The sequence below is a fragment of the Petromyzon marinus genome, chromosome 19 (genome assembly GCF_048934315.1).
Source record: "Petromyzon marinus isolate PM22_M1 ecotype Great Lakes invasive population chromosome 19, UKy_Petmar_22M1.pri1.0, whole genome shotgun sequence".
Lineage (NCBI taxonomy): Eukaryota > Metazoa > Chordata > Hyperoartia > Petromyzontiformes > Petromyzontidae > Petromyzon > Petromyzon marinus.
The window spans coordinates 5,415,115-5,442,818 of record NC_133685.1 but is presented as its reverse complement, the minus strand read 5'-3'; the positions used below and the strand labels follow the sequence as shown (position 1 = coordinate 5,442,818).

General features: G+C 43.9%; 1 protein-coding gene across 7 annotated transcripts in view; it reads left to right on the top strand.

Moving 5' to 3' along the window:
* Nucleotides 1-713: 713 nt before the first annotated feature.
* SLC61A1 (solute carrier family 61 member 1) overlaps nucleotides 714-27,704 on the top strand; it is a 30,830-nt gene continuing 3,839 nt past the window's right edge. Inside the window, exons 1-6 of one of the 7 annotated variants that reach the window (XM_032957240.2) lie at nucleotides 714-839; nucleotides 12,382-12,521; nucleotides 21,310-21,539; nucleotides 24,212-24,483; nucleotides 25,435-25,758; nucleotides 26,219-26,554. In XM_032957240.2, coding sequence (XP_032813131.2) covers nucleotides 21,362-21,539; nucleotides 24,212-24,483; nucleotides 25,435-25,758; nucleotides 26,219-26,554 — 1,110 coding nt within the window. In that variant the 5' untranslated portion in view covers nucleotides 714-839; nucleotides 12,382-12,521; nucleotides 21,310-21,361. The other 6 variants (XM_076068091.1, XM_032957241.2, XM_032957237.2 and 3 more) reach the window with 6 other exon arrangements.

Below are 27,704 nucleotides of genomic sequence, written 5' to 3'. Positions count from 1 at the left end.
ATAAAAAATTAAAGGGGATCAATCTTGTGGATGGGGAGAGCATTCAAGAGCTCAAATATGCTTCTGCGTTTTTAGTGAAAGAAAGTAGGCCACGATAGGTGAAGAAGGTAGAGTTACCACAAATGTAATTTTATCCAAAGCGATTATGTTTTTCCCCCCACCCCCGCTCATTAAAACATTGGATACGTTTATAAGATAGCCACCAACCCCATCATGTCAAAACCTTGGAATTCACTTGGTCTACGTTTTAAATTATAGCCTTCGGCGCAGATAATCCCAGAAGACTATGAGACTATGAATATTTAATGCAAGCGTAGCGGAGCTAATAAATATCGCATTATGGTTTACCGATGCTTGCAGCTCAGCAGCATCCGTAGTAAACACAGTATGCCATGATGATTCTATGGTTTGGCAGTCTAACGAATAAACCTTCTGCCTGCGGACATGATATACCCACCCTGTGAGACGCCAGCTACGCAACGCAGCCACCAACACTCGCCCATTCCCCACCCTCCGCTTCTTAACCCCTAAGCCATCGGCGTTGTTTGATTGTTTTCCATTACGCTGCCTTCCCCACTGTACTGTGTGATTTTATTTTGCTCTTCGAGAAATTATGAGAATTTTCGAAAATGAAGACTTGTGGAGGATTCCAATGGAAATCATTACCGTAACAGCAAAAAGTTTCGTACACCGTTAATATCAGAGAATAATGAGTACAAACGCAGGTGCGGGGTGGCCTTGCACGTCAGCGACTACGATGCAACCAAACACAAACGACCGTGGATAAACATTCGTGCACGTGGTGGATCACAGTCGCATCCGTACAAGTTGTCGCGAAGGTAAAACAAAAATTCCAGTGGAATGTCTTGTTTCACATCCGTTTGCAAGGGGGGCTTCATCAGAACTGGGTTAACACTGAGGTTGTGTGACCCATCGTTGCAGGAGAATGTAAAATTCATGACCATCAGATGGGCCGCCATGCTCCTGGGTTCTCTATTGTAAGAGGCTCTCGCTGTCAAGCAACATGTCGATTATAATGGGACTTAGCAGACCTGCTTGACTTGCCAAAAATACCAATCCATCTGAACTCCAATTGCTGACAATGGCATCGTCATGGTGCATTACTTATAAGATAATATTTTAACACTGTGGGTGTGTTCCCCCCCTCCCCTCCCTTCACTATTTAAGACATTGAAATGTGGGATATATTTTAGGAAATATTTCTTAGATATGTTCCATCTGAAAAAGCTCTCCTGCTGTCGTCAGTAAGATTGCCTTGTAAAAGAGAAGCAATTATTTTACGAGGAATTCTTGATAATAACGGTGTTAATGGATTTTCAGCCTGTCCACATATACATATATCAATACGGTCTCTTAACTTTGTATGCCACATTGTGTGGAAGTTTCTTGAAACGTGGCATGTAAATAAATGAATTTCATATGAGCAGAACATGCAGATAATAGTTGAAAAAAGAAGTGGTTAATCTGCTCACTTCAGCATAGGGCGGTGCTAATCTCATGTTCAAGCTCTGAGCCAGTGGTGGAAATTTCACATCTTAAATGTATAAGGGTGAGACTTTCAACATGAGATCTGAGCTTTTATTACCAACTGACGATTTAGATGTGATTCTAGTAAAACATCGAATGTAAATTCGTCAAAATGTTGCTTGCTTTTCAACATTCCTCCGGTTTGCTGAAAAACCAAATCAATTCGCAGATTTGCCCATTATATGACAACTTGATTTGATTGCTTTGGTGGAGGGTTATAGTTAACAAAATACATTATAAACTACACAATATCACCCAAAATAAACTTATTACGAATCGTTTTTAATGCCTGTTGACTTCCTCACAAAGTGGAGCTGTTTGTATTGACCCAAGTGGGATTATGGGCTGAGTCAACACCTATCATTGGATCTGAAATCAGAACCTTCCAATTGTGAACTATGCGCTCTCCCACAAACCATATCACATTTATTTACATTACCATACGCATTAATACGAATGTAATGATGACATGGTTGTATACTACGTTCATTATTTTTTAAAATTACAGCTTTAAAGTTTGTTGCGAATATAATAAAAAAAAACTTGCAGTCAATATATGATTTAGCGTCCATTTGAACGTTTACTTAATTCTAGCCATTCTATGAGCAATAGACTGAAACTATTTGACAGCTTTAAGAACCTGGTTATAAATTAAACTACATTTCCAAGTACTGCCCCCCCCTCAAAACGCACAACTTTATTTCATACTCGCACTTAGCACGGCTTCTAGCAGTGGCTTGTAGCAACAAGCTAATTCCCAAAATAACCCGTAAAATCAAGGGCCTGTGGCAGGAGAACGGCGAGACTAGTGGCTGTCACACACTTCCGCCTCGCTAGCACCTCGATGAAATCACTCCGAAATCGATTTCACTTTGCGTTGAGCTTCCCTGTGTTTTTCATATTGCGATTGTCATTTTTTTGTTGTCATGCTGCACATTTCTCCAATCAGCGATTACTTACCCAAGAACCCAAGGTGGTGGCTATGCTCGGTTTATGTATATCGACAGATTAAATTGGCAATTCGCTGCTGGGTGAAGTGCCCCCGGGGGACATGGGAGTTTATTCAACCACTAGTTCACAAAGGGCTGTCTTCGCTGGGCGAAAGCATTCGATAAATATAATAATGAACCAGATGTGATTTGTTTTTACAATTTTTAAGAACGATCAGACACTAACAACTACTCCCAAAAAAAGTATTTCCACAAAATAATATATTTGTTGATGACTTGATAGAACTTCTTATATTTAAAGACGTGCCCATTGGAAATGTCTCAATATAAAGATGGTTCTTTTTTTATTAGATAGAACAAAAAATAATTAACTTAATACTGCATGAGGGGAAGCTTCTAGCTTTTACTGTTTTCGAATTATTAAGATTTCAAGATTATAAAATGCCTTATTTCTTTCAAAATCGCTTTAATCCTGATAATCTCAAAAACAACAAAATATATAACAGTGGTTCTTGCTTTTAATATATTTTCTGTTTAACGCTCTATCAAAGGAAACAAACCACAATCTTATATTTTGAACGGTTTCTGACTGACACACACAAACATGTTTATGGGGCACTTAAAATATAGATTTTCAAAATGTTCCTGTTCTTTATATGTTAAAAGCTACGTATGTACCAACTTTTAAGCTTTCTACATCGTCGGGAAGTACCCTAGAGGGTTTTGAGACATACAGATGATGGTCTTTATTTGTCTAGACATGTACCCACGATGATAAGTGCTGGTTTATGACGGTGGGAAGGATAAATGTGGGAGCCATAGAAGCAAGGCCATAGCCATGGTGTCAACATTGGGGGGGACCAAATCTTCCAGCGGGTCTGGAGGTCCCCCCCCCAGAAAAAAATATTAATTTGAAAACTAATTTCCTGCCATTTCCTGCCTAAAATATTAAAAAATTCACTAACACATGGGATGGACTTTTTATGTTTTTTACAATAATGTCTAATAGTGTTATTGTATTACATTGCTGTTTTTTTACCTTTTCTTGTTTCATTGTATGCAATGGCAGAGATTAGGGATTAATAAAGTAAAACCATAACCACAATCATATAAACAGAAATCTATTTTACAGCAATATATTGGGGGGGGGGGGACATTTTGAGCAAATTTGAATATTGGGGGGTGGGGGGGGGATGTACCCCCCCCCCCCATATATATTATATAATTACGGCCTGGCATAGAAGTACAGCATGGCAATTGATTTCGGCTGCACTGCTGCTAACCACGTAGTCCATCATTGGGAACGTATATGTGTACAGGAGCACGCTTCATGGAGGAATTGTGATTCATTCTTAAGTAAGACAGATCCTGACATCTACATTGTATTTGGCTTGTGATTCAGACAGAGTCAATGAAGAACGCTTTGTGTACATTCAGCTCTTGCATCACTTGACAGCGCAAAGAAGGGGACCACTTATTTATGGTTCCTTCCTGCGACAACATAGCTCATGATTTGCCTGCCGCACCACTTTTAGAATGCCTCTGTGCTCAACGACTTGCGTGCAGGTGTAACATTACCCCACTGCTGATATGGAAACTAAACAAATACCTCACCCAAGTCCCCCCCCCCCCAAAAGCCTGAGTTCCACATGCTTGTAATCTCTACTTAAATATTGCATTGCAAGAGCCACAATGGTGTGCATTTATAGAGGGAGAATTTCCACCGTGTTGTTATTCATTTATCAACTTCTGTGGCAGTTACGTGGCCATGCCGTGGGAGCCGTGTGGGTTGTGTGTTGTTGTTGTTTTTGTTGTCTCTCAAATTCCCCCGTCTCAACGACGGCCACGGCGGAGGATGGAAGGAAAGACTGTAGGGGGGCAGGAGTCTGGGATTCTGCAGCTCACAAAGGTTGGGATTAATGTGGGGGGGGGGGGGGGCGTTGTGGAGCGGGGTTTAGTGCAAGGGCCCCCCCCCCCTGTGGAATTCATCGGGTGGGTTATCGATTTTTAACGAGTGGAGCTGCGTATATTAACACTACACAGCCGACGATAGACGGGACACAATTAAAAATAAATCAGTGGCTTTTGGATTTACTTCGTACTGTGGCGCATCGTCTCTTTTTGTAGGGATCTTTGTTTTCATGATACACGCTGCCTTGATTTTAAACAACATTAGATTCGACAGCATCTGCACCTAAGTTTGCACCTATGGAAATATAAGCTTGGCGATAATGTACGTTCTGGTCAGTTAATACTCTGCTGTCCATTGCAGTAAAGCCAACCGAGCTTGATTGACACAGCGAGTGAGTTCAGCTTGCAAATACTGCAACAACAAACACTTTTTGCCCTGTCAAATGTTTTTGCAACCATGGCGATCGCCCGCATACATTGTAAGTAGCTGAGCATAATCTCATTCAACCCACTTTATATAAAGAACCTCATAGGCAAGCCCTGAAAATATAGATTGCAATAAATGTATGTCCAATGATGCAACGTTTGCCTACATTCAGGGACACATGCAAGCTATCTACTTGAGCAATGATATCTCGACCTGTGTTAATCCGCTGTGGGATCAAAGCATCGCCATGCCATAACAGTCTTGGTGGTTGTTTGACCATACTTCCCCACGCTGGTCAGTGTGGGTTGATGAAGGAAGTGGTGGGGCCCAAGACTGGTTCAAATATCACTCAACGCTGATATGAGCCACGGCGAGTGATCACGTGAAATGTATTTATTTATTTATTAAAGGGCGCCACGGTGGCTAGATGTTATCTTCCTTGCTTGGTATGCAGGCGGTAGGGGGTTCGATCCCGACCCTGACGCCTGTATATTTGCAGTTTGTATGTTCTCTTCCCGTGGTCGCGTGGATTTTTCTCCGGGTCCTCAGGTTTTTCCCTCCACATTGTCCAAATGATGGGCCGCTTTGTTGAGCTATCATTTGTGGTCAAGTCTCTTCTGAAAAGTAAGTTAATAGCTTAGTGGGATTTGCCTGGTAGGGTGGGGTTGTTTTAGTTTGTATGTGTTTGGGTGATTGGTTGAACCTTCTTGTACTTTTAACTATACTCATATGTTTGTAAAGTTTGTTGTTGTAACATTCTTTCCCGCCCCTACTGGACATCTGCGAAAAAGAGCTTTGTAGCTCATCAGATTCGTCCAATATAGATATTCTGAATCTGATTTTGTGTGCTTCACGCTCCCTCAGTGCCCCACTCCGTCTCCTCGAGTCAGCTTCTGTTTTAAGCGGAACTCCACTTGGAAAGGAAGTCTCACAGCATGGTATTAAAATGTATATAACAATAATACTTTTTATGAGGAAATAATCAATGCATATTCTTACTTTTTAAGGAGAATCCTGCATTGGGACGTTTGACCACTTCCATTAATCGTCAGTTTAACATGTAGGCTTTCGCGACCAATATTATTCATAATAAAGGTTTTTGGGTTAGATCGCGTTTATTTATAAATGTGTCGTAACCCTCCACCACCCGACACGGCCAATCAGCAAAAAAAGTGTCACGTTGACAAAAAATTCACTACTTTAGCCCACCGGTGTGTTGAAGAGTGAATCCACAACATTTACAGTTTGAGTACGACGTTTCGCTGGTAAATACGTCACCCTGCTGCTCTATATAAAACCGGGAGCAAGCGAGGGCTTTACCATTCTGGCGAATTGCCCGATGATGCTGGATGTATTTACCAGCTAAACGTCGTACTCAAACTGTAAATGTAGATTCACTCTTCAACACACCGGTGGGCTAAAGTAGTGAATTATTTGTCTTTTGTCAACGTGACACTTTTTTTGCTGATTGGCCGTGTCGGGTGGTGGAGGGTTACGACACATTTATAAATAAACGCGATCTAACCCAAAAACCTTTATTATGAATCCATTAATCGTGTTTGTCATTTGGAAAGAAACTGGAGCACACATGCACTGGGAAATGCCACACATTTCAGAAACAATTCAAAGTTTTCCCTGGAGGATTCAACCAACTTGCTATGCTGCCACGTATACCGTATATGTTGAACCTATTTTGCACCGTACGTAGCCAACCATGCAAATCGGAAGCGACTTGGTCACCTCCCACCCTATTGTGCCTGTAAGCGTCAAGATTCTCTGTGTGACCCACCAAACCTTGTGTCCACACCAGTGGATGACACGCGTGCACTGTCCCACTGGGCTCCACTAATAAAATAATAAAAAGATAACGGTAAAAGTACTTCATAAAAGTTGTTTTTGGCTGTCGCCTGATTAGGCTGGTTGTAATTACCGGCAAAAACGTCGTATTCGAATTGTAAATGTTGTGGGTTTACTCTCCAACACACCGGTGTGCTGAACTAGTAACACATTGCCATGTTTCAGTTACGTGAAAAACCTTGCTAATTTGGCTTTGTCCGGTGGTGGCAGGTTCAACGACGCATTTATGTCTACGTGATCGAACCCACAAACACCTCTATTATGGATAATACTGGTCGGGAAAGCCTCCGTGTAAAAGTACTTCCCTGCCATTTCTTGCTCACACCACTGCTGGCAGAAGGGCCTCCACTGTCAGGAGTAGAAAGCCCCTCGAGAGATGGTATTTGGCCTCCTCTTCCACATGAGCCAGACATCGCGACAGAGGTTGAAGTACTCACACTTTACACGTGATCTGCCAATCAACTAACCGTGGCAACCATTATACCATGGTAGCATCCCCAGTATCTAACGACGCATTAATATAAAAAAATAAGAAATATTTTGAATATGAATTGGTTAATTTCAGAAAATATCTCAAATTCATTATCACTGGCATTTTCAGAAAATTCCTCTTGATATTTGATGCTCAAGAGAGGTTTCAATTACATTTAGCATTTCCACTATAACTTGAGGGCGAAAACATTTGCATTTTCCTCTGTCAAATGTTTCAACGGGGATTAATTATTAATTGTAATGCAAATGCATGGCCAACATTTTAATTATGTTCTGAATACTTTCATAAAGCTCTCAACCAGCCACAAGACTTATTTTTATAAAGGTCAGGATTTCCAGAGTCACAGCTTGCCACATTTGTATAATTTCATAACACAGAAGTAATGACTGTGTGCTTTTACGTCTCCGACTTACATGTCAGTCTGTGTCATACAACAATAAACTCATTTATTTAGAAGATTTGCAAATCTTTGCTTGGACAAAGCTCGGTTGGAATTCAGAGATACAGCATTACCCCGATTTCCGTCTCCCCCTTTCACGTCGCTGACAAAGCAACGTCCGTCCTTTCTCAGCCCTCGCCTCCGCCACCCCCTACCCTCTGAATCACTTTTTGATTTACACCGTTTCGACAATCGTCGTCGCACCTTTCAGGAACGCATCCCCGACGTGAACCTTGGTATCATTGTATTGGCAGACTCATGCCCATGTGCAAGCCAGGTTCGAGTTCACCTTGTGCCATACACGGACAGTTGCCATTTGGGGGGGGGTGGGTGGGGGTCCCCTTGGCTAGAATTCAGCAGGGCCTTGGAATTGTTGACGTGAGCAGACATCTAATATGCGTTTGAGTTGTTGGGGTATACAAGTGGCGCAAAATAAAATTCTGGAGCATCCCAATTACCAGTGGACAGTGCATACGTTTTAATAGTCTTTATATTTCAGAGTAATTCCTCAACAGGGATATTGAAATATTAGTAACAGTCAAATACTCTTTGGTTCTATTCGGTAAAGTCACGTAGGTAAAAAATAAAATAACAAAAATCACGACGTTTCGGCCACAACACAAGTGGCCTTCATCAGGTGAAGGGACCGTGCTGTCATGAGGACAGCGTTGGAGTGAAAACAGCCAAGCCCAGGTCGCGTCCTTTAAGCTGTGTGGGAGGAAGCAAAACGCTTGACAAAGGAATTAGCATAAAAATGAGCACAATGTACGTAGGAGGTGCATGGACCATGATGGACTAGGAGCGGGTGGGGACCATGACGGACCAGCAGCGGGGGGGGGGAGGGGAGTAGAGTGAGTGAGTGGAGTGAGTGGAGTGAGTGAGTGGAGTGAGTGAGTGGAGTGAGTGAGTGAGTGGAGTGAGTGAGTGAGTGGAGTGAGTGAGTGGAGTGAGTGAGTGAGTGGAGTGAGTGGAGTGAGTGGAGTGAGTGAGTGGAGTGGGTGGAGTGAGTGAGTGAGTGGAGTGAGTGAGTGGAGTGAGTGGAGTGAGTGAGTGAGTGGAGTGAGTGGAGTGAGTGAGTGGAGTGAGTGGAGTGAGTGGAGTGAGTGAGTGGAGTGAGTGAGTGAGTGGAGTGAGTGGAGTGAGTGAGTGGAGTGAGTGGAGTGAGTGGAGTGAGTGAGTGGAGTGAGTGAGTGAGTGGAGTGAGTGGAGTGAGTGAGTGGAGAGAAATAAGCAGCTGTGAAAGTTTGGGATACCACTACTTGAAAAAAAATTTTTACTGTACCATTGAAAATTAGTGTAATGTTTGGTTTGATTTAGAACATCTTTCCAATGATTGCTTAATTTGAAACCATCCTCTCAGTTGAAATTGTGTCTGTGTTTGTAAATCTGAATTGCCTCGTGGACAAATCTCTGATAAAAACCCGTGGGTTTGCAGAGAACCTTGGTATCGGGGAAAACTGTATCGTGATCACCCACAGAGTTGTAACAGTGGTCAGCTACGGCAGAAGAATTCGTTCTGCCGTGTTTCAAATCTGATTTGTGCTCGCGAATTCGGTCAGAGACATGTCGCTTCGTCTCCCCGATATAGCAATCACCACAAGTGCAGCTCAATTTGTAAACCCCGGGGTACTGTAAGTCAGGAACGACATCCTTCACGGATGGGAACAGGTCACGGATTTTGTGTACTGTATTGAACCGGACCAGGATCTTGTGTTTGTTTAGAATTTTGGAGATCTTTTTAGTAACGCCTGCTATATATGGCAGTGTGATGGTTTTGACCGGAGTATCAAGTGGTTGTTTCTGTATGGAGGGAGAAACAGCTTGGCGGATGATACGGTCAGAGTATCCGTTTCTCTTGAGGGCCAGGTGTACATGTTTTAATTCACTGGTCACTCACTCACTCCACTTACTCCACTCACTCCACTCACTCACTCCACTCACTCACTCCACTCACTCACTCCACCCACTCACTTCACCCACTCACTTCACTCACTCACTCCACTCACTCCACTCACTCACTCCACTCACTCACTCCACCCACTCACTTCACCCACTCACTTCACTCACTCACTCCACTCACTCACTCCACTCACTCACTCCACCCACTCACTTCACTCACTCCACTCACTCACTCCACTCACTCCACTCACTCCACTCACTTCACTCACTCACTCCACTCACTCACTCCACTCACTCACTCTACTCCCCCCCTGCTGCTGGTCCGTCATGGTCCCCACCCGCTCCTGGTCCATCATGGCCCATGCACCTCCTACGTATATCGTGCTCATTTTTATGCTAATTCCTTTGTCAAAGCGTTTTGCTTCCTCCCACACAGCTTAAAGGACGCGACCTGGGCTTGGCTGTTTTCACTCCAACGCTGTCCTCATGACAGCACGGTCCCTTCACCTGATGAAGGCCACTTGTGTTGTGGCCGAAACGTCGTGATTTTTGTTATTTTATTTTTTACCTACGTGACTTTACCGAATAGAACCAAAGAGTATGGATCCTCGCAGTCACGAAAGCTTCAAATCTAGAACAGTCAAATACTTCCAATAAGTCTTCTCGAAAGCATTGAGGCTAGTGCTACACGTTTTTTTCCCCACACTGCAGTGGCTCCAAAGACGAATAGTAATACTGTAGCAATGATAATACATCATAATAATACATACTACGTATTTTTCAAGAATTGCATTTTTTTTATAGCTGATGGTATAAGTAGGTAGACAGTTATTGTTGCTCATGCTGAAAGCAATTGCTTCTATGTCCATTGTGCAAGAACATGTGTGCTTTCTGACCTTAGGGGCTTTCGTGAGTTACATGAGAACACGATCAGTTGACATTGTATGGACGTAGAGCCCTCACTCCGCACGCAGAGTATTACATAGTTTAAAAAAAAAAAATCTGGTGGATTAACGTAGTTTTATGCTCAACATTAAATATCCTTTCAAGTGTGGGACTGATTTTTACTTAATTCCTCCAACGCACGGGCCATGCGTTGAAGGAATGTAATTACAAAAAAGGGCATGTTTGCATAACGCACTAACTTCTTGGATAAGAGCCCCATGAAATATTATCGCAGGAGGTCCCATCTCATGCTGATCTGCACTGTTATTGGAATCCTCGCTTATAGCTGCTGCCAAGAGTTCATTCCTTGGCGACGAATGTGCGTTAAATGTGGCACTTGTGGGTAAGTGAAGTCAAATATTTTTAGGGTCAAGCTCTTTCCTGCACCTCTGACTCGCATGGTGGGTGGTAGCCTTCAAACTTGCATTACCTGAGGGGACAATGCTGGGTATTTTTGAAGGCTCAAAACAATAAGCATGTCTGTGCATTGTATTAATTTTTGTTCACTCTCATGCCTCGCATTCTTGGCATGGCAAGAGTACTGGACCTACCCGTATGCCTATGACCAAATCGCGCTGAATGTGGCCAAGCTTGTAAGATCTCGAAAGCTCAGCAGGTTTTGAGCCTGGTTAGCACTCGAAAGCGAAATTACCTGGGAATAGCAGGTGTTGTACGCTCGGCCTGAGAGGTGGTTAGGAGATAGCCGTGTGGCAATTGATTCTTGGATGTTACAGTATTATAGAACTTTGAGTGCAATATGAAATTACTGAAAAGGAATATATATATAGCCATCATCACAACCTACTGCTAAACTTGGCAGGCGCCTCCTTAAAAAGAGTAATGAGACTTGGTGAAGCTTGTCTAAGTAAACAAGCGTGATAATAATATCCCTGTGGATTTTAACTGGCTATTAGTTTTCTCCCAAATGCTAAACACGTATTAATGCAATTGGCCAAACATCTCAATGCTTGACCCTGCTGAAAGAGTGTCTTGAGAGTCTTTAATGGGTAAATTAATTACTATTATTGTATTAATGTATGAGCAGTTTCCCTTCACGTGCTTCTTTCCAAATATTTACAAAACACGTTTTCTAAAAAGGTATTCTGAATTTCAAAACTCAATTCTCAATAAAATCGGACATGGTTTGGGCCATGCATACCAATGTACAACACAATATCCAATATTTATTTAGAATGCAACTGCATCTCAAGACACTGTACAGAAATAGTGGGCATTTTTAAAGTGTCCTATTGAGAGAGGCAGTCAGTCACAGGGAAAAAAAAAGGCCTAGAGCCTAGACTTGAACACCGGCATGGTGTCAACTTGACACATTGCTGGGGGAACGGAGTTCCAGACCATTGGAGCAGAATAAGAGAGAGAGCAACCTCCCACTCAGCAAAGGTTGACTGGAGACTCTGACATGAAACCTTGGTCCATAATACAGTTTTTTTGGGTTAGATCACATAAATGTAAATGTATCGTTAAAACCGCCACCACCCGACACATCCAATTAGTAAGGTTTGTCACGTAAACAGAACATACCAATGCGTTACTGGTACAGCACACCGGTGTGTTGGAGAGTAAATCCACAACAGTTACAATCGATTGTACGTGACAAACCTTACTAATTGTCTGTGTTGGATCGTGGCGGGTTTTATATTATGCGATCTAACCCAAAAAAAAACATGTATTATGAATCTTGGTCACTAAAGCCTACGTGTTAGAATTAAACCTTGGTTTCTGTGACAGAGAATGCAGGAGGGGAGTAGAGTGAGATGAGAGGGGAAAGTAGCCAGGGGTGAGTCAATGGCTGATATTGAAGATGGTGAGTATAATCTTGATATTCATCCGGAATTGGATTGAGAGCCAGGAGAGGGAATGGAGTATTGTTATGATTTGTTCTCATTTACAGGTGCAGGTGAGACGTCAGGCTGTGGCTGCATCTTCTGGAGTTTGGAGATGAGAAATTGGGGAGGCTATAGAGGAGAGACTTGGCAGTCGTCGAATCGGGATTTGATGCAGGCATGGATGAGCGTCTCATCAGCAGCTGGGGTAAGGAAAAAGCAGATGCGGCAGACGTTGTGCAGATGGAGGTATGAGGTCAAAGACAGTTGACGTGGGAAAAGAACGGGAGCTCGGTTTTCAATGACAACTCCTATTTGCCGCACACTCTTTTGCAGAGTGGTATCAGAGTTTAGAAGGTGTACGCTCAAACTGGAGTCTTTACTGAGCGTGCACTTAACATTTAGTTGGAAGGGGTTACAACCAATCCACGATGAAATCTCTTTAAGACAGGATGGGAGAAGGGAAAGCGAGGTTGGCTTTATGGAATCAATGCCAATACAGAGTTGGGTGTTATCAGAACATGCGTTATTGTAGACGTTCAAACTGTCGATGATTTTTCCAAGAGCAGATATATTTTATAGGGGGCTAAGGATGAAGATGGAGCTTCGTGGGACAGGGCTCCATCAAGGAAGACAGTCCTTGCATAGAAAGAGCAGTTTCAGAGGTAAGAGTGGAATTAGGAGAGAAGTATAATACTCCCCTTTCGGTGTCATTGTCTTTTCCCACTGAAATAAGATTTAGTGCATTATGATATTGATGCATTGCATTTTGAGTAGGTGAGACAGTAATTATTGAACTAAATTTCTTGACCGATGGTCAAGTGTTCTTCATTCAGTACCTTTATTGTTATCCCAATGTATATTCTATCAGGGAATTCTTATTATCAGTATTAAAAACACAAGTTTCTCATGAGAGGTGATCCTGGATGTCTCTAAAAGCACATATGAAAGACATCAATATCATAAGATTTTGTTCCCAACATTCACACGCACACATATGTAGATTACAATGGATGCATTCCCAATTTTCTGAATGTTGTATTATCAGAAACATGTGTTTGTTCTCGTTTATCCGAAAGGAAGTGACATCACTTCCATGACATCACACCCATGCTTTTTCTCCCAACAGTGCCATCGTGTCGACCCAGCTGAAGTAAATATTGATAGCACGAAGATACATTACTTGTATTTGTAAATGTCCTTAAAAACACAAAAATTATAAGTCCTATTTCAAAATATATACAAAACTCATCCTTAATACATACATATATAGTTCAGCAGTGCCGCGTAAATATATATACACACCCGCTAGGAAATAATGTGAAAAATGTCAGTCCTACATGAAACGTAAAGCAAACATAATGCTTTTGCACTTGACTTTTAATTAGGGTATATCACCTTGGGCCCAGAGGAGCTGCTTGAATTCGGTACGGATTTAGCGAAGAATCTTCTTCGGACAGACTGAGCTGTATTATGAGCTCTCACTCGGCATGTCTGGGCATTCAGCTACAGACAGCTTTAGCCAAAGAGAAGCCAGAAGACACAAACTGACATAATTTAAAGTAACCAAAGTGACACGCGCAGTCACTTCGATAAGCGCATTTGCTGCGCGGCGTGCTTAATTGGCAGGGCAGAATAGTGTAGGAGAGTATTCCTAATCTGTCAGAAATAACCTCTGGGCTCGTTTTCATGTGGACGTCCCCTAGCGATTTGCAATTTGAAATTCGGATTCAATCTGAAACACATTCTGCTCAGCAAATAAATAAATAAAATGCACCTTTCTGCATGCACGCACACACAGCAATTGTGCCACTGTTGTCTAAATAGGCTCACGTTGCATTTGCAAAAAAACAAAACACTGAATGTACAATATTAGGCGGCACAATAGGCTGAATGACGATTGTATGCGTATTGAAGATGGGTCTTACATAATTAATCTGTCTCCACCTTAGCCGTGATTACAATTCCATACACGCCATTTAATGATGTATGTCAGCATACAATACACATATTGCACATTGTGTGTATGTGTGGTGTGTTTTGTGAGCACAATTTACAACATCGTAATAACGATATCAACGTTGTTGTTAGCTCTGCACTATATAAATAAATGCTGGATTAAAAAAAACTCAGAATGATGTGTTCCAAACAGCATAATTTCCGTGTACAGCATTTGTCAATCTGCATGCGTCCACCACATTTATATATATTTAAACCCCCCCAACAATTTTCAATACAGCAATTGCCAAACACACAAGCCCAACAAACATACGCTCGCGTATTCCGGTAAACATTGCAGCGGCGCGGTATGGCGACGCAGGCTGTGGTATCTTAATTAGGCAGCAAATTAGAACGAGCCTCAAATCGCGAGAGGAGCGGGCGCATAGCAGTCTGGGGGCTTCTTATTCGCCTCTCGTGCGTGCGCGCGCGTCCTTGATGGGGAGAGAGAATGTGGGGTGGTGGTGGGTGGGTGGGGGGCCACCCTGGCCCCCCACCCTCCCGCCACCCTGGTTTTGCGCCGTGATTATCTTTGCCAGTTGCGTGGGCCGTGGGGCCGTGGGGCAGCCCTCCCGCTGGGCTTTTGGTGTGCGGGCTGTCTGGCTGCCTGCCTGCCTGTCTGTTCGCATCCTTTCTCTTAAAAGCAGAGCCAATCCTATCGTATCCGTCCAGGCGCGGCGTTAACCATTGTGCTTTAAAAAAAAAGAAACCGCGCAATTTTAACGGGCCCGTGAACGAACACACACACAAAAAAAAACCCCAATCACGTTCGAGTCACATTGGAGGCGAGAGCCCTCCATGGAATCACAATTAATCTACAAAGTGCAGGTGTAAGAATGAGGTCAATCAACTTTGTGTGCTTTTGAAATAAATGAGCAAATACATATATACATATACACCGTTGACTCAAGTCCTGATGTCCCTTCTGGGATCGCGTTATCACCATCCTCGAATCTCACCCAGATCCAAAAGAACGCTGGCGAACGGAGTGTAAAAAGACACAGACGTCCAGAATAAACGCCTCATTTGAGACCCAAACCTCACACATCCTGGCTTTGACATTCCTGGGAGACGCTGGCTGGTGTGACCATCAACCGCATCAGAACATCAACGGGCCGATGCGCACATCTTTATAAATAAGACAAGCCACAGCAGTGCGATTGTGTCCATGCAACCCATACAATGAGCCATACAGTATCGTAAACCACAGTAGTCTGCGCTCTTTCAACGGAGCAGTATCAAAAACTGCACACGAACTCTCTTCTCTCCCGAAGCCCTCTTTGTCGTCCGTGGCTAGGCTCGACGTGGACATCTAACTCCTGAACATTTTGCCATTATGCAAAAAACAAAACAGAACTACCACGGTGTGAAATGTGGGGATTCTGCTGAAGTGTGCAAGCTGTACAGAATGTACAGAATGTCCGCGCATGAGTGGCAGCGTGATAAGAGTGACACACGTGATATTGCAAACGTGCAAAGAAAATATACAAGTCCATTGAATGAAGGTGAAACAGATGGAGCCTCTTGCAGAATCCTCATCAGCAATTTTAAATTAAGTAAAAAAAACGGTCACGTACACTCAATGTTAGTGCTGTTGCTCACCGTGATTTTCATTCGATAAAATGTAATAATTCGATTTAAAGCTTTCGTGACTGCAAGGATTCATCTTCTTTGGTTCTTTCGGTAAAGTCACGTAGAATGAGAATAAAATAATAAATTGATAAAATAAAATAACAATAAAATTATCTCTCGTCCCTTCACCTGATGAAGGCCGCTTGTGTTGTGGCCGAAACGTCGTGAGAATTTTATTGTGTTATTTTATTTTATCAATTTATTATTTTATTCTCATTCTACGTGACTTTACCGAAAGAACCAAAGAAGAAAAATTTAATACATTTCATGTAATCACTGGAGCGTAGAATATTTTAATTAATAAAATATAAATTTATAAGAGATTTTTAGTCAGTCATTTAAGGTATGGCTATGTCAAACACCCCACTTAGAGTCAGTTTTTTTCAGTTTTAACGATGATCAACTTGAACTTAAAAAGTTGAAGTTGGGTTTTAAGTTGTTCTTAAACGATTATAAGACTTTATTAATCTAATTGCCTGTTAGCTAATACAGCAGTCTATTAGTGCAAAGTCGCCACCTAGTGTATATTTTTGGCACCAATCTTATCCCCACTACTGTACAGTAAACTTTTATACACTTTTAGTTGTAATGCACGGTATTATAGTCGACGTTATACGTATGTATTGGTTATGGTTAGGCCTTCTAGTACGCGCTGATAAGCGTGGTGAAGTATAGTCAAATCATCCCTTTGACCGGCACAGCGTGGGGAAGGAGGTCCCCATCCAGCGGTAGATTCACGAACGTGGCGTATACCTGGGTTAGATTCCTGACTTGTGTGCGGAGTTTGTGTGTTCTCCCCCTGTTTTGCATGGGATTCCTCCGGCTTCTCTGGTTTCCTCCCATAAATAACAAATTAAAAAAAAAACCATAACGTAACTGGCATTGGACAATTTTTTTTTACTTAATTAGGATAATGCACAGCAGCGGAAACTTAGGAGGCCCTCTCCTTGAAAACGAGGCTTTTCATGAGAAAACAAGCGTGAAGATAGTCATTATATTCTGGCGCATGATCGCCACCATATGTTCGGCAGTTTGATGGCAATGTCGAGGTCTGCTCGCCTCGACCAGAGAGAGTTGATGTAGTTTTTACTGGTAGGAACAAAGTTGTAAACTGAGTGTACCAGCCTGCAATAGATTAATGTGTCCGTCCGTCCGTCCCCTTTCAATTAAATCTAGTGCTGTTGGGGTGTAAAAATAAAATTGCGCAAAATTCCAATGTTCCTACCAGCCCACCCTGCAGGGACCTGTTCTGTTCCCCTCTGTTGAAGGAGCACAGACTACACTGGGTTTACTCTATCGTCCATCGTTTGGGTTGCATGGCCACAATTACACTCCCGTGCGCCACGTTGGCGAGACGTTATCCCACCTTGCCTGGGATGCAGGGTCACAAAAGTTCGATCCCGACCCGTGGTCGAGTGGATTTTTCAGGGTTTTCCCTCCACATTTAGAAACATGTGTTTATGGATGGTGCGAACTTGATTTGAAGCTTTCGTGACTGCAGGAATTACTTTTTAGTCATTTCGGCAAAGTCACGTTGAAAGAAAATTAATTAAATAATAGAGTACGACGTTTCGATTGCAACACAAGCAACCGTCATCAGGTAGAACTAAATTTGAGAGAGAGAAAAAACACAGACACGGAGACACACAGACAAGCAGAGAGACAACAGCCACACATAGAGAGACGCAGAACATAAACACACAGAGACCCAATGCCTCTGTGTGTCGACACACAGAGGCATTGTCAATGTCTGTGTTGTCTCTCTCTGCTTGTGTGTCTGTCTGTGTCTCCGTGTCTGTGTTTTGTCTCTCTCTTAAATTTAGTTCTACCTGATGACGGTTGCTTGTGTTGCAATCGAAACGTCGTACTCTATTATTCAAATGATTTTCTTTCTACGTGACTTTACCGAAAGAGTATGTGTCTAGGGATTTGGCTCCTGTGAATTTCCACGTGATGATAAGCCACTTTGTTAGTTTATCATTTGAGGACAGGTCGCTTCTGAAAAAAAAAAGCTGTATAGCTCAGTGGGCAATTACCTGGTAAAATAAAAAAAATATAGTTTATAGTTTACTATGGCTTGCCTTTAATGAACTGAATATCTATGCATCCAATTAGTCTCTAAAAGATTCCTGAAATTTTTACTTCTATCTTGTTTGATTCTTTCGGTATCCATCCTAGACCGAATCCGCACAACCCATTTACACAATCGTCGCCGGTTGTTGTCCCCTGAGCGGGAATCGAACTCGCACGTGGCCGGCAGCGCAGCGCCGCTAACCGATGCGCCACCGCTCCCCCAATGTCAACAGACAGTTGAGTCCGGTGATTGGTTCACTGCCTCTGCCCGTGTGGTCCCCCGATTGGACGAGCGCACGGAAGTAGGAAGTTGCCCCTGCCGCTGCTGGTGGTGGTGATGATGGTGGGGTCAGAGTTGGATCCGGGGTGAGTCACCTGGTTGCGGTGTGCGGCAAACGTCGCCACTGGGGAGACAAAGGCGGCCGGGTGTCGCGTTGGGCCACCCTCGTGTGCCGCGCCGGCCCTTCAAATGCGCTGTTCTCTTACGGCACTTGCCCACAACGTTCTGTTGCAGGCCTGCAAGTGCATGGGGGGGCTTCGTGAAGAGCCAACGTGGTTCAGCGCCACCGTCTTTGCTAAAACGAATGCCGCCGGGATTGTGTCGGGTAGTAGTAGTAGTGATAATATTAATAATGTTTGGTCCCGCAAAGGCCAATTGAAGTCTCTGACACGGACGCTTAACGACGCATTTGCACCGTGTTGCGGATTTGCGGAGTGGAGTTACACGGCCTGCAGTAAGGTGCGTTTACGAAGCGGGTACAGACCGCCGCCCAATGTTTAAAGTGCTTCCCAATGTTTACGATGGCGAGTTCCGATTCATTCAATTGTTGCTCGCCGTACGTTGGGAAGAACAACGGCACAAAAATAACCCCGATAGTGGCAATAACAATGCCATGTCGGCGTGAAGCCGCGCCGTGACACCGAACGTAAGGTTTTTTTTGTTGGTAGTGGCGACGAACGAGGGCCATTGACCTGAAACGTCGCCTCGTCATCTTGCAACGCGTGTCCTAATGTCCGTGCGTCGAGTTGATGCGTTGACTGCATTTGCGGCGTGCAATTTGACTCCCAATTCGCGTGTGCTCATTGCCGCGTTGCTGTCCGTGGGCCCTGAACTTCCCGCGGCGCGAAGCTTTGGCCGCTTACAATAGACGCCGGTTATAAGCACACCCACCTTGGGATATATGGCGCACGTGTGCTTATACCGAAGTACTACCGTGCTACTGCAAATAGCGTGCTTGCTATCCCCTGAGCGAATCTAGGAATGCGTTGCTTATGTCAGAAAAGTGCTCGAATAATGTGTGCTTATATCCAGCGTCAGCTTTTCCTAATGTACATCACACAGCCTCTGTATTTGACTTGCCTCAATAATACAATACAGCCTTATTGTATGCCATGTTGTAGCACTGCAGTGTGCTTTGATTGTGCACGGTTATGGTTCTTTGTGCTTGGAAATATGTCAAGGGCAGTGGATACAAAACGGGATCTTTGTATTATTATTACACGCTTTCTATTAACTCACTCTGTTGTCGTATCCTCAAATCTTGTAACTCAATTTTAACTCACTTCCCCAATGTGGTATCGACTGCAAACTTGGTAAACGTATGTCATACTGATGACAATACTATATTCTATCAAACATTCTTTTTAAACAATCTTTTCTATATGTTATGTTTCGGCTTGGGTCTAATTGTCCACGCACAACTCACGTTGGCTGTAAATCACCACGGGTCCGTTACGTTATGGCAAGCTTCGGGGCCACTTCCTGGAGTCGTGGAGTTCTGACATTACCAGTACGGTACATTTAATTAAAGCGTGTTTTTTTATTAAAAAGTTGCTTTCAATATTACTTATTTTTTTTACCAGTATCAAAGACAATGCCCAGATATTATCAGATCATGTTTTTATTTGCATGTTCACCGCAAGAACCGCGTGCGGTTAATGCAGCAGTAGCTTGATTCCTTGCCAAAGGTTGAATCTTTTTTTATTGCCAGAAAGGGTAAAAACCCAATTCTTGCTTTTTTCTGTCATACAAGGGCAGCGGTTAGTTTGTTATTATTCTGGTGCTGCAGTCTTAGGATTATAAGACGCTATCCCCCCCCTCCCCGCCAAGTATTTAAAGCTAAATTTAAGGTGCGTCTTATAATCCGGTTTGTGTACGTGTATAGTGACCTTAACGTGCACGTAGCCTGGCACAAGCTCGGCGGTGACGACACCGCCACTTAGTGGCGAATAGCGGATGTTGTTGATGTTGTGAAGAGCGGTGGCACATCGGTTAGCGCGCCACGCTACGAACCGGGGTTCGATTCCCACTGACGGCCACCAACACCGGCGATGATTATCAGAACCGGTCCTGGGCCTCCCCTAGGTCGACTCAGTCTCAAATGAATACCTTGGTACGGTGTGTAAAAACCTCGGCAACTGGGGAGACAAAGGCGTCCGGGCGTGATTGCTGGCCACCCACCCCCTCGTGTGCAGTGCCGGCCTTAATAAGTGCTGCTCGCTAACAGCACTTGCCCTAACAGTCAGTTGAGGCAGCACGTGTCACCAGATTTGCGTGACTGTATTGACGCGGGGCGCAAGATCGGGATGTGCGTCTTACTTTCCGGAGCATCTTACAAACCGGAGAATGTGGTCATGCTTAATTAACATTGGTTCTGTGATTATTTTACCGTTGAAAATATTTGCCGTTGTGTTGGGTTTTAACAATAGATACATGTCTCAAGAGGATTTAACAATTGGGTCAAATCAAGGTGAATATTACTGTAATGACGTTCACCTGTTGGTGTAATATAATTGAGTCCTTTATCAGTCACCCCAGGATGTTCACCTCCCCCGCACCGTTTTAGTCATGGAGGGTTGTTTGACCATACTTCACCATGGTGGTCAGTGTGGGTTGGTGAAGGGAGCAAGCAACCCAGGACTGGTTCAGATATCACTAGTAACTGTCCTATACCAATAGTTTCAGTAATGACAAATAGTTATTGTAACTACCATTAACCACAACGAAAGTCATCTTGTAGCAATGCAATTTAACCACTAATCTTCTTTGGTTCTTTCGGTAAAGTCACGTAGAATGAGAATAAAATAATATTCTCATTCTACATGACTTTACCGAAAGAACCAAAGAAGATGAATCCTTGCTGTCACGAAAGCTTTAAATCGAAATTTAACCACTAATACCATTGTGTGAAAAATACTTTTATTCTTTACATGGAGAGGCAGATGTATGAAGAAGACATTGCTTTTCTGTTGCATGAGTAATGACATCAGTTTGCCTCCCATCTTTTTCCCAGCAGGTGACGAAATGAGCGGTCAGCTGCAGAGCACTTCCACAGCAGAGTGAAGATGCTTGGGGCCACCTACGCTGCTTTCGTTCTTCTGTGCGCCGCCTCCTTGGCCCTGGCATGGCTGGCGTCCCGAGCCCGGCTGGGAACAGATGCCGTGCGAAACCCAACGTACAGGAACTTCCAACTGCACTTCTATGCTCCTTACTTTCTGGCTCTCGCCGCCGACTGGCTGCAAGGTAAAGCCCCCTTGCAGTGTAGGTTGTTACGGTCGTTTGATGCGTTTTCAGGTTTGAGCGCCGATTATATTTTTGCAATATGTCCTACGTTTCGCTTCACGTGCTGGGGGACTCTTCAGGAACGAAGTAAAAGATGTGTGTTTCCGGTTGCGCCTTGTGTTGTACGGCATGATGTCCGATATTTATCTCTCTGCGCTGGGAGCTTTTTTCTGAATTCAGTTAATGAAGAAGCTCCGTAGCATGCAAAGCTTTATGTCAGACGTCGTGCTGAACAACACGAGCACAGCCTGAAAACACACCAGGGAACTAAACAGCCACCATGATTTGTTTGTTAGCCATGTCGATTTTCTGATTTCATTTGATTAAATTTTGATTTAAAGCTTTCGTGACTGCAGTAATTCATATTCTTAGCTCTTTCGGTAAAGTCACGTTGAAGGGAAACAATAAAATAATAAAATATATAAAACAATAAAAATTCTCAACGTGTCGACCATAACACAAACGGTCGTCATCAGGTGTGTCGGTTTGCATAAATTTATTTATTTTTAAACGGTGTATTTATTTATTTATAAAAAAAAACGTCAGCGTCACGCGCAGCGATTTGGCAGTTTATTTAGAAGGACTAGTCCATCTATGTTCTGAAAAGAGGAGGGGGGAGACGAAAAATTAATGTATGCTGTCTGAAAGCCACTGTAAGCGTGAACAATCAATTAAGACCTGAAATGGTTTATCAAATCTTTCCAATGATTGCTAAGCCAGAATCCATCTTCTCGGTTGAAATTGTCTCTGTACAAAAATTGTCTCTGTACAATTTCAACCGAGAAGATGGATTCTGGCTTAGCAATCATTGGAAAGATTTGATAAACCATTTCAGGTCTTAATTGATTGTTCACGCTTACAGTGGCTTTCAGACAGCATACATTAATTTTTCGTCTCCCCCCTCCTCTTTTCAGAATATAGATGGACTAGTCCTTCTAAATAAACTGCCAAATCGCTGCGCATGGCGCTGACGTTTTTTTATAAATAAATAAATACGCCGTTTAAAAATAAAAAAAATTATGCAAACCGACACACCTGATGACGACTGTTTGTGTTATGGTCGAAACGTCGTGAGAATTGTTATTGTTTTATATATATTTTATTGTTTCCCTTCAACGTGACTTTACCGAAAGAGCTAAGAATATTTCATTTGATTACTTTCAGGGGACTGCGGTTATTGGAAATATTAAAACATTCATGAGGCTGCTATAATAGGCACAATAAAGACATTTTACTTGTCAAGTAACAGTTTCAACGACAATGCATATATTATCATAGTATGTTTTTTGTTTGCATTTTGACTGCAGGTATTGTGGTGAATGCAGACATGAATCCTTGTAAAAAGGTTTCAGTTTTGTTGCCAGAAAAAAGGGGAAAAACCCTATTATTATAAGTAACAGTAAAGCCCCCTGACAGACTTAAATATTTAAGTCTGTCAGCCAATTAACCTTGCTGAAGCAATATTTTCAAGTGCAATTTAGTTCAAGTAGGCAAACTCTGGACCATATTACCCTTTTAGAGTTTTGTCAGATGTTTGTGGACTGTCAAACTGCTGGTTTACTGTATTTTATAGACAAAAACCCAGCACGAAACTGAGGCCTGCTCAACATTGGTTCAGAAAGTCCATTTGTAAATGGTTATGACATTTTATTTATTTTTTTGTACGGTGTAACGGAACATTGTTAAAAAAAAATTAAAATATAACTGACAATGTACCAGGAGAGTGCTTAATACATTTTCTTTCATCGGATTAACTCGAGGAGGCTGCCCGTTGCAATTATGAAGCATATTTGGCTTACATGACGGTGTACACCAATAATAAGTATCTTCATCCACTTGTTTGTACAAAACCTCTGTAGTAGGGTTGCCGCGATATTGCGATACTACAAGATGTTATACGAACTGTATATTACATTGTTTTGACAATTAACCGCTTAAGAGTTAGGCATGTTAAAATGTATTGTTACTCTAAAATTGTGTAAATGTAATATTTTCTACTCATGTACGTTGTATGTAATTGTCGTTTTGTGAAACTTGTGTCGTGAAAAACGTTGTGGCAACCTTATTTTGTAGATTCACAAATACCCTCAAGCCTTGTGTACAGTTGGTACTTTCAAATCTAGTTTGAAAACTCACTTCTTTAGAACCGATTTTTGCGTTTAATTTGTTGTCCTTCCCCGCACCTCCGATTAGCACGGTTGGCTACATACGGCGCAAAAGAAGCTCCTCATACAATTGTAATGATGACTCGACACACTTCTGTTGAGATGGCACTTTATTGAAGACACATTCACTTGACATCAGGCGGAGACCCGACTGCAATGGCCCCGAGTCTCCCACGCCTCTCCCTTATATATAAAATGAGGCCACGCTCTATCGGCAGACTCGACCATCCTCTTCCGTCACCTGACCACGCTCCCTTCTCAAACATTCCCGTAGCCACCAGGCCCTTCGCACTCACAACTGATACCCCTGTCATCACCTCCCGTGGCCACTAGTGCATTTGCACTGTAGACTAACTTCCCTGTCACTACCTCCTGTGGCCACTCGTCCTCTCACACCGCGTTGAGGCGCTATTGTCATGACACAATCATGCAATGTGTCCACACTGAGCATTGTGTGTCGTCGAACAGGTCCGTACCTGTACAAGCTCTACAGCCACTATGGCTTCCTGGAGCCGCAGATCGCCGTGCTGTACGTGTGCGGCTTCGCGGCGGGCCTGCTGCTGGCGCCGTTTGTCGGCACACTCGCCGAGCGGCTGGGCGGCCGGCGCACGTCGTGCGTCCTCTTCTCGCTGCTCTGCGCGGCCAGCTGCCTCCTGAAGCTGTCGCGCGGCTACTTTGTACTGCTCGTAGCCCGAATCCTGGGTGGGATCTCCACCGCCCTACTCTTCACAGCCCATGAGGTCCAACATTGCTACTGCCTACCACCTGCACGTAACTTTTGTTGATGAAACCCACAAAAGAGTGATGCTTTTACGCGGACAAATGTGGACCAAAATGCCATGTTATAATCTGGTGAATACCTTCGATTCTTGCTTCAAATAATTGATGGATTGATTTTAAAATTAATGCACAATTTGCATCCAATTTATGTAAGCAAATAAATGCACTCCCAACGCAAAGCGGGTGCGTCATGTTGTAAGTGAATGTAAGTGGGCTTGAGCAGGGTAGCTCTTGCTAGGTGTGATGGCCCGTGGTTGAGTCCGGTGATGGAATGGTAGCAAAAGTCACTTGATATGGAACCATGAGATCAATCCGTATGCTGGAACTAGATGGATTGTGGCATCACAGGACCTTAAGGTATTGAAACTCTGTGGGGAAGCCTTAATCGTTAGGTAGACAATAGTTGATAACACATTTTGCATTTGCACAAAAAATCCTACTACAGGTCAATAAAGTTTCCAGCCTTGCCCAGCATAACCCGCAATTGGCCAGTTCGTAAGATCCACCAAAACTTTACCCAGTGAGGAGCCGGGCACACCTATGAATGGGATGTATAGTTACTCCCAGCCATTCTCAATCTGACAATTGATGAAGGCTTCTCCACACCATGTCATTTATGGGGTTGTTTTGACTACACTTTAGTTCATGCGGATTTTGAATGTGGGGGGGGGGGTCCAGGACTGGTTTGGAAATCGCTCGCAACTGACGATTTGCCCTGGCTGGGAATGATCTTAAGTTGCAGAATTTGATAGCAAAGTGTGCGATAACGATACTGTGCCACCTCTGCACTCCACGCCTTACAACCCGTCCAAAAGACATTTAGTCACCTTGAAACTGCCCACTCGTATAACCTGCTTGCAGCTACCACATTCACTTGCCTCCCGTGCTTCTCTCGTTTTCCCCAAGCGCAGACCTGGTACCAGCACGAGCACAGGCAGATTCACGACTTCCCAGCAGAGTGGGTGGATGGAACTCTGGCCGAGGTGGCCCTGTGGAACGGGGCCATTGCGGCTGTGGCGGGCGTCGTAGCTAACGTGGCCGCGGAGACGCTGGCCTTTGGGCCGGTGGCCCCGTTCGTGCTCGCCGTGCCCTTCCTGGCCGTCTCGGGGGCGCTGATCGTCTGGCGCTGGGATGAAAATCGCAGCGCGACCAAGGTTGGGCTGAGGAGGAGCTGCATTGAGGGACTGCGATGCCTGCTGTCCGACCGCAAAGTGCTGCTGCTTGCGGCTATACAGGTATTGTGCGCGACGTTCATCGGAGTCGAAGGTAAAGGTGCAGCCCCTGCAATTGCTTGCTCGCGCCACTGCTGGTATAAGGGCCTCCACTAGAGAAAGCTCTAAAGGGCTCCCCCTGGAGGAGAATCGGGCCTATTCTTTCATGCTGGACAGACGTCTTTGAAGAGGTTAAAGTACCCCCATTATGCACAACTTCCCGATCAAATAACCGTGGCTCACCCGTTTATATTACTGCATAGACAGATGTGGGGGGGGGTGTGTGTAGGGAACTTGCCCAACTTTTCAACTGCAGCAAAGTGAGATGGACCGGCGGACCACTGGATTGCAAGTTCAGGGTGCCATTACACCATGGCAACAATGCCAATTTATACATGTAATTGTATCATGAAATATAAAAAGAACTAGAATACGTTACGTAGTATAAATGCTTACATCCAGTCGCTTGAAACACTACCCACAGGCCCTGTTCGAGAGTACCGTCTACATGTTCGTGTTCCTGTGGACGCCCGTGCTGGACCCTTGGAACGCGCCGCTCGGCATAGCCTTCTCCTCCTTCATGCTGGCCAGCCTCGCCGGCTCGTCGCTCTACCGCCTCGCCACATCGCCCTCTCGCCCGCTCGTGCAGCCCACGCACGCCCTGCTGCTGTCCGTGGCACTTGCGCTCGGCGCGTTCGTGCAGCTGGTGTGGAGCACGGCTCCCCCCAACGCTAGTCCCTACCGCTCCTTATTGGCTTTCCTGGCTTTTGAGTTCGCGGTCGGCGTCTACTTCCCAGCCGTTGCTTTCCTGCGTAGCAAGGTTTGTACACGTATGTACGTGTCTGCGCTGAACTTCTTTCACACCGTGCGTAGCCAACTGTGCTGATCGGAGGTGCGGGGGAAAGGACAACAAAACTGAACACAAAAAGCAGTTCAAAATAAATTCGTTTTCAGTCGAGATTTTTTAAGTGCATAGCTCATTGGCTTCCTAACATTGCAAGGAAGAACGTTCCAGACGGCCACAGAAGCGCATCTGAAAGTGAACGATGTAGTGTCCATCTTTGTTCGATGGTTAGGCAAAACCTGCTGCGAGGATGACCAGAGTTTTTGCATGATGATTTATGCTCATTGACAAGATCAGCAAGGTGTTGTGGTTTATTTGTGGCAAGCACTTTTGGTGAAATGAGTGCAACCTGATAATGTATTCGTTCGGCAGTCTACTCGCAAGTGATTGGAAGGATGCCTAGCAATCGTCGCCCCCTACCGCGAAACTACTGCAGCCCTTTCGTGAAAGATTTTATAGCTTCGTGCTATACGAATGGCGTGAATACAAAATATACTCATGATTTGGTTTTACACGAGATCAACCACGTATGCATAGGTGAACTGTCTGAACCCTACTACTGTCTGACCCCTTCCTCCTTGCTCCCACCCTCCCTAATCATCTCTGCTGGACTTATTAGTTTTTTTTACAATTATTAAACCAATTTACAGACATTCTTAACCATTGAATGAAGCCTTCCCCCACACTCTATCAGTCATGGGGATTCTTTGGCCATATTTCACCATGCTGGTCAGTGTGGGAGAAGCATGGGGGGAGAGCAGGCCCGGTTTTGTTATCGCTCGGCACTTATGTTAGTTATGCCAGGGAATTGACCTCGAGTCACCAGGCTAATAGCGCAGCTCGCTAACGACTGTACCACCACTCCACCACATGTTTTTTGTCGTCACCATTTATGTAACCACAGCATTTCCCTATCCACGCAAGGAACCTTTTGTATTCATGCAGTTAATTCAAAGGTCTGTAGTAGCATGTTTAAATGCCTCTGCCATCACAGGGTTAAATGTCCAATTGGCAATATGGAGTGATATCGATCTGCCTAGGTTTGCCAAAGCGCCCATGCTAGGATTTGTCCAATAGTTACTGCATTTGAGTTGCAGGGTGAGCATTGTGCTGGGGGGCACACTAT